The sequence below is a fragment of the Catharus ustulatus genome, chromosome 24 (assembly GCF_009819885.2).
Source record: "Catharus ustulatus isolate bCatUst1 chromosome 24, bCatUst1.pri.v2, whole genome shotgun sequence".
Taxonomy (NCBI): Eukaryota; Metazoa; Chordata; class Aves; order Passeriformes; family Turdidae; genus Catharus; species Catharus ustulatus.
Window position 1 is genome coordinate 7,658,536 of NC_046244.1, and position 14,393 is coordinate 7,672,928.

A 14,393-nucleotide genomic window follows, 5' to 3' on the forward strand; every position below is an offset into this window, starting at 1 on the left:
TCACAGCTGGCAGCACGCAGGGGAAGCTGAAATCCTCCTCTCCTCTCCTCCAGAGCCTGGGGACAAACAAAGAGTCAGGGCAGGAACTGCAGCAGAAGGAAAAACTTTCAGGGGAGAGGAGGCTCAAACTTATGAATCAACAGTTATCCTGTCCCTTACCCCAAATCCTGCTTAGGGCCTCTAAAAATTAAATATCAGCAAGATAAACACAGCTGATCTGTGACCTGTATTTACCTCAACGAGCTCCCAAGTCTCCCACACCAGCACTGAGTGGGACAATCCAGTGTTTCCAAATGCTGAACAGTTTCAGACACAAACCTGGTTAAAGTGTGCACTGCACAGGGGCACAGAAAGAGAATTCCCAGAGGAGAAAGGCAGCAGCACTCACCTGCACTGAGGGCAGTGGGCTCTGCTGCTCCACTCTGCGGTGCACAAGGTGTGGGGTGACCCAGCACTCCTGCAAGCACAGGACAGAGGAGCTGTGAGCCCCAGGAGCAGGGGATTGATTGCACAAGGTGCGGGATCACCCAGCACAGGACAGAGGAGCTGTGAGCCCCAGGAGCTGGGGATTGATTGCACAAGGTGTGGGGTGACCCAGCACTCCTGCAAGCACAGGACAGAGGAGCTGTGAGCCCCAGGAGCAGGGGATTGATTGCACAAGGTGTGGGGGAATCCAGCACCCCTGCAAGCACAGGACAGAGGAGCTGTGAGCCCCAGGAGCTGGGGATTGATTGCACAAGGGGCTCTTGTGCAACACCTGAGGGCAAAGGTGCAGCCCAGGAGGAGCCCTGGCTCCATCAGCCTCTGCCAGGACCCTCTGGCAGCCCCACACTGGGGACCCTCTGAGCCTCCAGCCCCCCTCCCCATGCACCAAGATTCAGATTCCAAAAGCTCCAGGATCTGTTTTGTGTTTGGACAGCAGGGCAGAGTGAGCTGGGACTCTCGGTTCTTTTCTGCTCTCAGTGAAATTTTATTTCCTCTTGCACCAGAGCTGCCATCCTGCAGAGGGTGAGCAGATCCAAAGCCCCAAACTCCCCCCTGGCTCCCACCAAGCCCCCAGCACACTCAGTACCTGGGGGCAGAGGTTTTCACAAAAGATATGCAGTGATTAAATTCAGAACTGTTGGGTTCCTTGCCGGAATCACCGAGTTCAGGCGATGGCAGTGCAGGTGTGGGGACAGCTCTGCCATCCCAGGGGGCACACAGAGGTGACACAAAGTGCTGGGACTGCCCAGGACAGCAGAGAGCACCCCCAGGCACTGGGAGGGCAGAACTCCATCCCCAGGAGCCTGCACCAATTAATAAAATAAAAAAAATCACATCTTGACTGGGACCTTTCCACCCTGAGGAAAACAAACAATTCTAAAACATCAGAACCATGAGCTGACAAGAGCACCCAGGTGCTGTCTTGTTCAAACAGTGACCTCACCCAACATTTCCCACCAGGATCAGGACAAACCAGACTCTCTCAAAGGCAATTAACAGGTCAGGGACAAGCACAGCCATAGGAGAGCAGAACAATCTGCTGCAGGAGAGGAAGATCCTGCTTCATCTTTCCTCCTCCTCAGGGGACAGAGCAGGCTGCAGAGCTCTGTTTTGGGAGCTCTAAAACTTTCCTTTGAGCCTCTAAAAACCCAGCAGGACAAGGAAAGATGTTTGGGGAGCATCTTTGCAGCAAAATAATGACCCTGCTTCTAATTTTCAAAATCATTTTAGCTCCCCTCTGCTGCTTGCTACCTATAAGAATCCCTCTAGTGCTTTAGGAAAGGAGAAAACAAATTTACAATTTAAAGAGGTGCCACTCAAAGCTTGCATGGCCACATTTAGCTGAATTTTCCATTTAAGGGCTCCATTTGCCCCAAAATGGCAATTTTCCCTTTAGAGAAAACACAACCCATGACCTGTTCCACACAGCAACCCAGCCCTGTCTGCTGGGGGAGGTGGCTGGGTGCCAGCTCCTGCTAAATCTCACTGCAGGGTGACAAAGCAGCAGGAAAAAGCTGTTTGGTGGATCATGTAACAGTGAATTGGCCTGTGAAGAAATCATCACCATAAAACAACAAGCTGAGGGGTGTGGAAGGTGGAAAAACTCTCCTGTTACAGAAGTTCTGCATTCCAAGAAAGGTAAAAGGTGCTGCCAGGTGAGATCTGCAGCAATCACTTTGTCAGCACAGAAATATGTGACACCACAAGCTTCATTTCATCGTGCACATTATTTCAGCTCATTCCCAGCATTGTGTCTTCCTCCTGCTGTCAACAAGTGGAGTTTTACACCCTGTGGAGTTTTACACCCTGTGGAGTTTTACACCCTGACCAGCCCAGCCACTGCCCCTGAGCTGGGAACTGCAGAATTGCTCAGTCTCACTAAAGATCTGAGCAATCCCCACTGAAAACCTGATGGGAACAGATCCTCTGCCTCTGGAAGCTTCAAATAATTCCTGTTGTACGGCAAAACAAAGCTGAATTTTCATCTGTGAAATGTTTGGGTGGCACCCAGCAGGAGGAGGAAGTTTGAGTGCAAGACAGTTTTCACACCTCAGAAATATTTAGGCTGAAATCAGCTACTCCCAGTGCCTGTTTGAAACCAGGCTGACTCCAAAACTACCCCAGGCTGCTCAGTGCCTTTTGCTCAGGCTGTTCTAATCAGCCCTTCCTAGTTCCAAGCCTGGAATTAGAAGTGATGTCTAAGCTGAGCCCCCCATTGTCACCAGGATGAATTGCCATCCCAGAGAAAAATCAACCTAAACAACTCCACGATTCCAGATAAAACAACTTTGGAGGTGTCAGAATGAGAGAAAATTCTTTCCTTTTTTCCCCAAAGATATCAATTTTTCCTCTTGTGAACCTTCAGGTAGGAGAGGAAGAGCCTTGCTTCTCCAAACACACTCAGTGTCCCTGACTTACAGACAGCCTTCCCTTTCTAAGCTAAGAACACATTTGATAAATTTTGCCTTTGGTTTCTCACAAATCCTACAGTATGAGGATCCTGAGTCTGAGGTTTTTGTCCCCAGAGGTTTCCAGGTTAGTGCTGCATTATCCCACTGCAGTGTCCCACCAAATCACCCAGAAAATGCTAATTGAGCCCTGTTATTATTGTATTCTTCCATTGCTTCCTTCTCCTGCAAGCTCCCCACAGCATCCTAATTCCCCAAATACAAGACACCAGTTCAACAACCCCTGATTGCCTTTCTTTAATTAATCACACAGCACAAATGTCCCTTAAGAGATGAATGGACAGTCCCCAGAGAGGAGAGAGATTTACCAGTTCCCTCCAGGGCTGTGGCAGGAGCTGATCCAGCTGGCAGCAGGTCCTGAGGTCCATCTGGAGGTGCAGGTGATCCCAAGCTCCTGCTCCTGGTGATCCAATGTTCCTGCTCCAGGTGATCCCAAGCTCCTGCTCTTGGTGATCCAATGTTCCTGTTCCAGGTGATCCCAAGCTCCTGCTCCAGGTGATCCAATGTTCCTGCTCCAGGTGATCCAATGTTCCTGTTCCTGGTGATCCCCAGCTCCTGCTCCAGGGCTGATCTGGGGCAGGGAAGAGCAGCAGAGGCTCTGGGAGGTGCAGGCACCTGCTCAGAACTCTCAGTTCCACCCCTCTGATGGGGCTGTGACTCCTCCCAGGCCGGGGAAATGGGACAACACCTGGGGAAATGGGACACCACCTTTGCCCTGAGCCACAGGTGACAGAACAAAGCAGGACTGAGCACGGGCAGAACCAGCAGCTGCTTCCTGTAAAACACAACAAAAGAGGCAAAAATCACACCACAAGCCCAGGGGAAGAGTCCTGTGTGAGGCCAGCAGTTCTGGTGGTCAGCTGGTCACTCAGAGGGACACGGCCACCAGGGCTCCCTTTATTTTCACAGCAGCATTTGGGGTCACACTGCTGGTGGAACCTCCCAGGAGCTCCTCTCCACGAACTTTGCTGCTCTCTGTGTGACAGGGAACATTCAGGAAGGATTTCAGGTTGTTGCAATACCGAGATCTGCAGGACAGCTCTGTTTTGTCACTCAATCCCCTACTCCAGGAAACACAAAGGAGTTCCATAAAACACCGTGCAGTTAAGGATGCTTTGAAGAAAACACAAAGCACCAGCATCCTCCCACCCCTTAAAAGGCATCACATTGAAAATCCATCCCATCCCACCCAAGGGAATCTTCATTTGGGATCCCACTGAGTCTGGCTGATCACCAGGTGGAGAATATCAATCTGACTGTGAGGTGAGAGCTGGGCTGCTCACACAACAATGCATTTTATATCAGAGATATAAAGTGGGTCTGTCTCCAGAATAAAGACAAGGCAGAGCTTTCCTCCCCCGTGTGAGCACTCCAGGTGTGTTATTTGTGCTTTCCATCACAGACAGAACATACCGGGACAGGGAACAGCGCTGGAAACAGGATGGAGAGGCCAAGGGTGGCAGGAGAGGGGAGCAGCTGCCAGCTCCTCACAAAGAATTAAGCACCCAGCTTTATGTTCCCTAGGTAAAGGCTTGACACGACATCACAGAGAAATTAATTCCACATCAGTTCAGGTTCCTGTCCCACACAGCTCCTCAGGATCCCTCTCAGAGCTCAGCAGCATCCTGCTGCCATCAGCACAGCTGCTTTTATCTGCTGTCACTGCCTGGAATCCCCCAAAACCAGAGCAGCATCCCAAATCCAGTGTGCATTTCTGTATGAGGGGAAGGGCTACAGAGGGGGAAGGGGAGAGAAAGGAAAAGGAAACATTCTTTACCTGGACACGAGAGTCTATGGGGCAGTTACCCCCATGTTCCACGGGATTTCAACAGCCCCCAGCGCTCACCTGGGGGACAGAGTGGGGCTCACAGCTCTTACCTGGGAACAGGATATGGACAGGGGCTCACAGCTCTTACCTGGGCATGGGCTGGGGCTCACAGCTCTTACCTGGGCATGGGGCAGGGGCTCACAGCTCTTACCTGGGCACAGGGCAGGGGGTCACAGCTCTTACCTGGGCACGGGACAGGGGCTCACAGCTCTTACCTGGGGGACGGAGTGAGGCTCACAGCTCTTACCTGGGCACAGGGCAGGGACTCACAGTGCTCACCTGGGGGACGGAGTGGGGCTCACAGCTCTTACCTGGGCACGGGGCAGGGGCTCACAGCTCTCACCTGGGCACGGGGCAGGGACTCACAGCGTTCACCTGGAGCAGGGACAGGGACTCTCAGATCTCACCTGGAGCAGGGACCGGGGCTCCCCGATCTCACCTGGAGCAGCCCCGCGGCTCCCAGCGCTCTCGTTCCAGCTCTCCCCCGGCCGTTCCCGGCTCTCCCCGAGCCGTTCCCGGCGCTCCCGTTCCAGCTCTCCCCGAACCATTCCCGGTTCTCCCCCAGCCGTTCCCGGCGCTCGCAGCCCGAGCCCCGCGATCCCCCCGGGCCCGCAGCGCTCGGCCAGGGGCGGGCTCAGAGGCTCGGGATGAACAAGCCCGGACAAGCCCCGGGGAAGGGAAGCTGTGCCTGAGCCTGCCCGGCCCCAGGCAGCGCCAGCCCCGAGGGGTCACCGTGCGGAGCCGCCGGGGATGGAGGGGATGGAGGGATGGAGGGAAGAGAGGGGATGGAGGGGATGGAGGGGATGGAGGGGACGGAGGGGGGAGAGGGGACAGGGGGGATGGAGGGGATGGAGGGGAGAGAGGGGACAGAGGGGATGGAGGGGATGGAGGGAGGGGATGGAGGGATGGAGGGGATGGAGGGGATGGAGGGGATGGAGGGGATGGAGGGATGGAGGGGATGGAGGGGATGGAGGGGATGGAGGGGATGGAGGGGATGGAGGGGATGGAGGGGACAGAGGGGATGGAGGGACAGAGGGGATGGAGGGACAGAGGGGAGAGAGGGGACAGAGGGGATGGAGGGGAAGGAGGGGAGAGAGGGGACGGAGGGGATGGAGGGACAGAGGGGATGGAGGGGATGGAGGGATGGAGGGGATGGAGGGGAGAGAGGGGATGGAGGGAGAGAGGGGATGGAGGGGAGAGAGGGGATGGAGGGGAGAGAGGGGATGGAGGGAGAGAGGGGATGGAGGGGAGAGAGGGGATGGAGGGGACAGAGGGGATGGAGGGGATGGAGGGGATGGAGGGACAGAGGGGATGGAGGGGAGAGAGGGGATAGAGGGGGACAGGGGGGATAGAGGGGTCAGGGGACAGCCCCACACACACCGGACACGGAACGGGCTCCAGCCACAGCTCTGGTTTAATTCCAACCACAGCTCCGGCTTAATTCCAGCCACAGCTCCGGCTTAATTCCAGCCACAGCCCCGGTTTAATTCCTGCCACAGCTCCGGTTTAATTCCCGCCACAGCCCCGGTTTAATTCCTGCCACAGCCCCGGTTTAATTCCTGCCACAGCTCCGGTTTAATTCCAGCCACAGCTCCAGTTTGATTCCTGCCACAGCCCCGGTTTAATTCCTGCCACAGCCCCGGTTTAATTCCAGCCACAGCCCCGGTTTAATTCCAGCCACAGCCCCGGTTTAATTCCTGCCACAGCTCCGGTTTAATTCCTGCCACAGCTCCGGTTTAATTCCAGCCACAGCCCCGGTTTAATTCCTGCCACAGCCCCGGTTTAATTCCTGCCACAGCTCCTGATTCCTGCCACAGCCCCGGGCCCAGGATTCCTGGCAAAGGGGGTCACCCACAACTTCACAATCCCCTCAGAGGCTCCAGGAGATGGCAAAGGGAGGTGGGAGCTGGGATGGTTTTATCTCTCCTCTGTACCAGCGAGGGTCCACTTCACTTTTCTCAATAAAACTGCAGGGCCAGGTGCAGATGCCAGCCCAGCAGGAGCTCAGGGTGACCCTGGTGCCTCGCTGGATCACACCACGAGTCCCTGCCTTCCTCCAGGGGCCCTGGCTTCCCTTCCCTGCCCTCACCTGAAGATGCAGCTGAGGGAAAAAGGGTGTCAGGATACACAGAGTGACAGGGTGACTGGGATATCTGACAGTTCCAAAGCATTCCTTTTCTTTGTTCATGCATTTCTACAAATATATTTTAAAAAATAAACTGGGCTCTATGCACATCCACTCAGGAAGGATGCAGAGTCCCCTGGAGAGGAGTGTGAGGGGATGGATGAAGTGTTCACAGCAAAAAGAGCCAGTTCTGCACTCAGTTCCTCAGGGCTCTCCTGCTTCTGAAGTGTCCATCCATCCTCATCCATTCCAGCCCTTTGCCCCTGTGGGGGCAGATCCCTGTGTGCTGGTGCAAACTGCCACTCACAAATCACCAATATATGATTTATTTCCCCTCCAAACCCATCACTTTAACATAGACATGACAAAATTCTTGATAAAGAGGAGGAAAAATAAATCCAGGCTTTCCCCAAAGTACATTTCCAGATCTCTTTTGCAAGGGCAGATAAGCTGAGGACTTTGTAGCCGTGCACCTGTAATGAGCAGGGATCCAATTCCCTTAATTGCAGCCAAGTGCCCTCTTAACAATGGCAGGGATATTGCAGGTACAACGCCAGTTCCTGTGTTCTGCTTGTATTTATCACATAAATACCTTGTTCCTCCTCGACAAAACCTGGCTGAAACACAGCCCAAGGTCTCCACACAAACCTGACCTCAAGAACCTGTTTGGCACCTTCCCCTGCAGAAACACTTTGGGCAGCAGCAGAGCTGGGGACCTGCAGCAGTGAGTGAGTGTGGAACCATCCAGCAGCTGTGCCCTGAGTGTGAAAATCCTGAGCTGAGAGCATTCCCTGCCAGCAGAGCTCCCAGCCTGTGCCAGGGGCACAAGGGCAGCTCTGAGCCCCCAGCTCACCCCCAAACAGCCCCACTGTGTCTGAGGCTGTCGCTGCCCCAGCCCTGCTCCTGTGCAGCCTTTAGGGGCATTTCCAGCTGGAAGGGGAGCAGCAGCACGGGGGGAACCCTCAGGCTGCTGGCAGGAACCTGCTGCTGCTGTCTGGGGCACTCAGGTGCGGGTCCAGCTCTGCTCAGCTCCTCTGCAGCTCCCTCTGGCACCTCTGCTGCAGCCATGCACCACTGCACACACTGGGCAGAGGCAAATCTCGGACTGTGAGGTGGGCACTGAGCACAGAGCAGAGGGAGCAGCGTCAGGCAGCCCCAGGATCTCTGGCTCAAGCTTTCCCAAAACCCTGAGGGGAGAACCTGTGACCATTTCCCCTTTTGCAGAAAGAGGAACCAGAAGGATCAGCAGCAGGAACTGAAGCAGATCGAGCACAGAGTGAGGGGTGACGTCCCAGACAGTTGAGTGTGTCCCAGAGAAACATCAGACTGCTGAGACTCGAGTGCCTTCCTCCCCTGGCAGTCTGGTCTTGCTCAGACATGTACCAGGAGGAGGATTTTTGTTCCTTGGGAGGGTTCAGCTGCAGGTACAGCTCAACTCTGACGTGTTAGAAAGGACTTGCACCTCTGAGGAGCTGGGACACTGAATTCCTCTGGGCTGCAAAAGCCCAAAGTACAGGGACTTAAACATATTTTCTGCTTTTTTTCTGCAATTGAAAAACCTGTTCCTGTAGTCTCAGAGGAGGAAATGCTGCTGAGGACGTGGGAGCCACTTTACTGCTGTCCCAAGCAGGATCTCCTCCTGGACTGTGTCACTGTCACACTGTCACACCCACAGGAGCAGGGCCTGGGGGCACAGGGATTCTGACACTCAGCTGATGGAAAGATGGAGAGCAGCAAGCTGGAGACCCAGTTTCAGTTTAAAAAAAAAAAAAAAAAAAAAAAGACAAAAGAGACTTTTGGACTAAGGTCACAAGAGCAAAGAGTCACAAGAAGCTGAAGTCATTCTGTTTGCTCCCTCAGGCTGAGCTGGGCCAGCCAAGTTCACCCAGTTCATCCTCTGCAATTCCAGCAGCACTGGACTCATCTCCCTCAGAAAAGCAGGGTCTCAGTTATTGTCCTGCAGAATAAAAGGGAATATCCTTCCCAATTCACCCATCCCACCAACCTATCCAAAGGCACAGCCCAGCCCCAGCACTGACCCCAGCAGGGACTGACCCCAGAGCAGCAGCTGGGCTGAAGGACAGGGCTTTCAGGCAGGATGAGCTGCTGCAATCACAGCTACCAATTCCCTGCTACCCAAACGTTTCACTGTTCAGCAGCAAGAGAAATGAATCTGTACTTGGGCAGGAGGTTTGTTTGGTGGTTTTAATGACTCCAAGGCTCAGGGTGCAGCTTGGTGAGCTGCTGCTGCTCCCCTGTGCTGGGAGCCAGGCTGAGGGGACACCTTGTCCTGGGAGTGGCATCTCCTGGCTCCTCCAGGCTGCTGCAGACATCCCCTGGCCAGGCAGGCACCCAGGGTGGCAGGGGGTACAGAGGGGACAATCTCCTTCAGGGACATCTGGGGAAGCTCTGAGAGGTGGAAACCAGGAGATCCTTGCTGGATCAGTTTAAGGGAACTGGGCTTTTTGCTGTCAGATTTTTCCCTCCCCCATGCCCAGCAGACTGCAGGTATTTTTATTTTGTTCCACACTCACATCTGCAGAGCCAACAGAGCTTCCATCAAGAAAAGGGGTCAGGTTCAGTGGCTGACAGGCAGAGGGGCTTGTGAGCAGCAGAACTGCACCCAGGGATGGTGCAAGGGCAGCAGAAACCTGCTCACCTGCCACTGCAACCCCTGGCTTCTCCTTGAATCAGCCATGGAAAGAAACGCTTTTCCTAATCCACTCTTCTCCAACCTCCCTGGCTGTTCCTGCCTGGGAAAAGCAGCTTGGAGGCCACGGAGGTGGCACTGCACACAGCCAGCATCAGGAGCAGAACTGGGAGGTTTTTCTGCACCCAGGCTCCTGCAAACTTTGCTTCTCCAACGCCAAAGTAACAGTCAGTGGCACCACAGGCAACACCAGCAAGCATCCCCCTTCTCCTCCTCACTATATTTTAAAGATAACAGGTTCCCTTTGAAACACAAGTGAGAAAGCCCTGCCACACTCCCTTCCAGAGCAGGGTGGCCAAACTCTGCTCTGTTGTGCTGCCAATCCCAGCTGGGATTCCCACCCTTCTGGGCACTCCTGGGAGCCTGGGCAGATGTGGCAGCAGCCCAGATGTGGCACCAGAGACCAGGGGGGTCTGCCATGCCTGGGGTGTCACTTTGGGGGAATTCCCCAGAAGGGCAGAGCAGCTCAGGGTGGCTGCAGCTTGCAGGGAGTGAATTGGGGGCCAGAAAGGGCCATGGCCAAGGGAAGAGCTCTGTCCCCCAGCAGATAAAATTCCTGAACCAGCCCTCCTGTCCCTCGTGCCCCGCAGGACAGGCAGGGTACCCTGCCCACGCTGCAGCACCGAGCCAAGCATCACCTGCACTGCATCAGCAGGATGCTCCTCACTCCCTGCAGCCAGCTCTGCTGCTCCACGCTGACAGCATCTGTCACTTGTGTCCCCACCAGGCTGGAGCAGCCAGGCTGAGCCCACTGCAGAGCGGCTGCTGCAGCGGTGGCTTCTCCCCCGAGTTCACTTCAGCTCCTGGAGCTGCTCCTGGCCCTGGCCGGTCCCTGAATCGCTGCCCCGAGCCCCTGGGGACACCAGCATGGTGTGTCCCTGCTGCACCTGAAGGACACGCAGGGAAAGGACACTGCATTCCACCCCCGGACACAAGGCACGGGGCTTGGCCAACTCAATCACCAAATGGTTGCAGGGGAGGCAGCCCGGGCCAGGCTTGGCTGTCACAGCCCTTGCAGCAGCTCTGGGCTGTCCCTGTCCCCCCTCCCCTTCCCTGCAATGTCCTTTTTGCTGAGGAGTTCTCACACAGTGCTGCAGTGCATCAGAGCGCGGGTGCCTTGCCAGCAAACCTCGGAGTGTCCCCTGGTGTCCCCTGTCCCCCGAGCTGTGCCCGGTAACCGGACACCGAGTGCCCAATGCGGGCAGCGCCGAGCTGCGCTGGGGACAGCCCTGCCCTGGGTGCGGGAGCTGCGGGGACTGCTGCTCTGTGCCACTGTCCCTGTCACTGTCCGTGTGTCACTGTCCGTGTGTCACTGTCCCTGTGTCACCGTCCATGTGTCACCATCACCGTCCCTGTGCCACTGTCCGTGTGCCACTGTCTCTGTGCCACCAACCGAGTGCCACTGTCCGTGTGTCACTGTCCGTGTGCCACTGTCCCTGTGTCACTGTCCCTGTGCCACCATCCGAGTGTCACTGTGCCTGTGCCACCATCCGAGTGTCACTGTCCGTGTGTCACTGTGCCTGTGTCACTGTCCCTGTGCCATCCTCCCTGTGCCACTCTCCGTGTCACTGTCCCTGTGCCATCCTCCCTGTGCCACTGTGCCTGTGCCACTGTCATGTGCCACTGTCCGTGTGTCATCCTCCCTGTGTCACTGTCCCTGTGCCACCACCCGAGTGTCACTGTCCCTGTGTCACTGTGCCTGTGTCACTGTCCCTGCATCACCGTCCCTGTGTCACCATCCCTGTGCCACTTTCCCTGTGCCACTCTCCATGTCACCGTCCCTGTGCCATTCTCCCTGTGCCATCCTCTCCGTGTCACCCTCTCTGTGCCATCCCTCCCTGTGCCACCACCAGTCTGGCACAGCCCCTCTGCCCTGAGCCCTCCAGGCTCCAGGAATGTTCCAGGTGTCCAGCCCCACTCTGGTGAACATTTCTAGGTATTCAATCCCAGTCTGGTGAACATTTCCAGGTGTTCAATCCCAGCCTGATGAACATTTCCTGGTGTCCAGCCCCACTCTGGTGAACATTTCCTGGTGTCCATCCCCACTCTGGCTCCTCAGGACCTCTCCCTCTCCCACACCTGCCCAGCCCTGGCCATTCCAAGCCCTCAGTGTCCTCTCCTGCCCTTCACCTCCAGGACCCTCCCTGTCCCCTGCTCCCCTGGGCCAGGCCAGGGGCTCTCTCTGAGCTCAGCAGCCTCAAACCCCCGTACAAACCCTGCAAGGGACACAGGTGACAGCTCTGCCATGGCAGTGCCCCTGCATTGGCACACTGACTGCTGCCAAGAGTGCTCATTTCTCACTCTGGTGTCCCCTGGGAGAACATTCCAGAGCCTGGGAGCTCCCCAGCACACCTGGGGGTGGCCCCAGGCCAGCTCTGCCCAGTGTGGCAGTGACCCCAGAGTGGGCAGTGGCTCCCCACGTCCCTTCCCTTTGTTCAGCCACAGCCAGCAGAGCCTTTCTGAATTACAGCACTTAGGAGTGATGCTCACTGACAATCCACCAATATTTTAAAACCAAAAATTTCACCAACAACTCAAGGTCAAGAGACAGCTCAAGGCCATTTCCACTCTTTTCTTGGATGAGCCCTTGTCTGTGAGCTTTCTGGGGCAGGGAATTTATTTTGTTTCTGCTGCTAAACCGAGTGAGAGGCATCTCTGATAAGCACATCCCTCCCTGAATTTTGTTCTTTCAGACAGCAGCAGAGTTCTCCCAATCCATCCCAAGAAAGCTCCTGAAATGTGCTAAGTTTGCCCCGTGCTTACCAATGTGCAAAGTTATTTGCTGCAGAATATTGACGCAAGAGAAAACTCATTTAGATTTGCCAAAGTGTGGCTGTCCCTCCCTGGGCAGCAGGGACTGTCCCTTCTCAAAAGCTCAGTTGTCTGGGCAGCAGGGGAAGGCACAAGGGCAGCCGGATGGCAGCCCCGCTGCAGCTCAGCTCTCCTGGCATAATTAGAAATTCTGAAGGCTGAGCTGGAAAAATTACATCTTAAGGACATTTATAGCCAGGCACAGAGGTAGGAGAAGGAAACATTAAGATTCCCAGCACATGGGAATTCTTGTGTTCACGTGTCAGGGATGGGCAGAAAGCAATTTACAGCTTTGCTGAGGGTTTGTAATGCTTTGGTGCAGCAGAGCACAGGAGTGAGGCAGCAAACCCTGCACCCCTGCACTCCTGAGCACCCCAGCTCTGCAGGGAAAAGCTGCAAGAACTGCAGGGAAAAGCTGCAAGAAACTGCAGGGAAAAGCTGCAAGAACTGCAGGGAAAAGCTGCAAGAAACTGCAGGGGCTCTGCAAGGAGCAGCCTCTCTCCTTGCCTCTCTCCCTGCCCCAAGCTGGCAGCTCCAGGTCTGCAGGAGAGTGGGCAGAGCTGCTTCCCATTAATCAGGAAGGGAAAACGCCTCTTCCCAACCCTGACAGGAGCAGGCATTGCCAGGGACCCTCACCAGGGTCCAGGAGCAGCCTCTGAGCCCCACTTTGCACAGAGACCCTTCCTCACAGCTCTGAGCTTCTCCACTCATGGTAACACCAGAGCTCTTGGAAGGAAGAAACTTGGAGCACGTGGGTTTGCTGCAGTGCTGCTCAGTACCCACAGAGTCTGCTGTAAATTAAAGGAGGGAATCAGGAGCACAAACGAGCCTGGGAAGCTCCATCCCTGCACAGAGCACAGAGCCTGCACTGCACTGCTCAGCCTGAGCAGCACCAAGGAGCTCAAACAAATGCACCCAGAGATTTAATGGCTCTCTGCCCTTTGCAGAGGGGCACAGGATCCCTGACCTTCTCCAAAAATACATGCTGTCACTCCACCCAGTGCTTCAAAAACATTTCTGCACCAGCCCCTGGAAACAGAACTGAAAAGTCAAGTAGCAACAAGCAAAGCACAATTTTAGTCCCACTCCTTAAAGAGTCCTCTGAGGCCCTGGTAGCAGTGCTGGCTGTGGCCAGAGGATTTCAGATGGCATCTCTGTGCCAGCTCATCAGCACCAGGAATAACCCTCCTCACATTTTATAAAGCCACTACTTTCTCAAGACACTTTACTCTTACTAAAATAAAAGACTCCAGCAGGAGCAAATACCCCTGGCAGCCCAAAATGCTAAAACTCACTCTGGAATTCACTCTGGCAGCCAGGAGAAGATTCTGCTCTCCAGATCAGAGGCTGGCACTGAAGGCAGGAATCAGCTGAATTGTGGCCCAGGTGTCAGAGGCACTGAATCTCTGCACTCTCTGCACTCAGGCTCTTCAGTTCCTGGCTGAGGTTGTTCCCCCCTGCCTGGGGATCCACCCTGTGGGCACAGCCCAGGGGTCTGAGGTGGCACTGGAGGTGCTGTGAATTCCTGTTAATATTTAATGTGTGCTGAGGGAGCCTTCCCAGGTGTGCTGAGCAAGAACTGCCGGAGCAGCAGGGGGATGTAAGAGGAGAAACAGCACAAAGTGCATCCTCCCTCCCCTCTGCTGGGGTAGCTCCGGGGTTGTTTTGTCTTTTGGGACTCCTCCTGCCACTGCCCAGCCCTGAAGGGGCCATGAACTCGCTACAGCAGCATCACTCATCACCTGATACCAGCCCAGAGACTCTCCAGTCCAGGGGCTCCTCCCTGGAACCCACAGTTCTTGGTTTGCCTCATTCTCTACAATCATCCTTGCTTTCCCTCTGCTGGTCAGACATCACCCCAGCTTTGTGGGGAGAGCTCTCTGCCACTTCTGGAGAGCAGAACTCCAGGGAATGCCACAGCTTTCCCCCCTGTACAGCTTTGGGAGCCTGTTTGTTCACTTTTAC

At 55.2% G+C, this 14,393-nt stretch overlaps 1 protein-coding gene across 1 annotated transcript in view; it reads right to left on the reverse strand.

The window, feature by feature from the left end:
* LOC117007047 overlaps positions 1 to 14,393 on the reverse strand; it is a 26,281-nt gene continuing 11,888 nt past the window's right edge. The window contains exons 4-6 of the mRNA XM_033079919.1: positions 3,263 to 3,729; positions 389 to 457; positions 1 to 56 (exon numbers count right to left, since the gene is read on the reverse strand). Coding sequence (XP_032935810.1) covers positions 1 to 56; positions 389 to 457; positions 3,263 to 3,729 — 592 coding nt within the window. The remainder of the gene's footprint in view (positions 57 to 388; positions 458 to 3,262; positions 3,730 to 14,393) is intronic.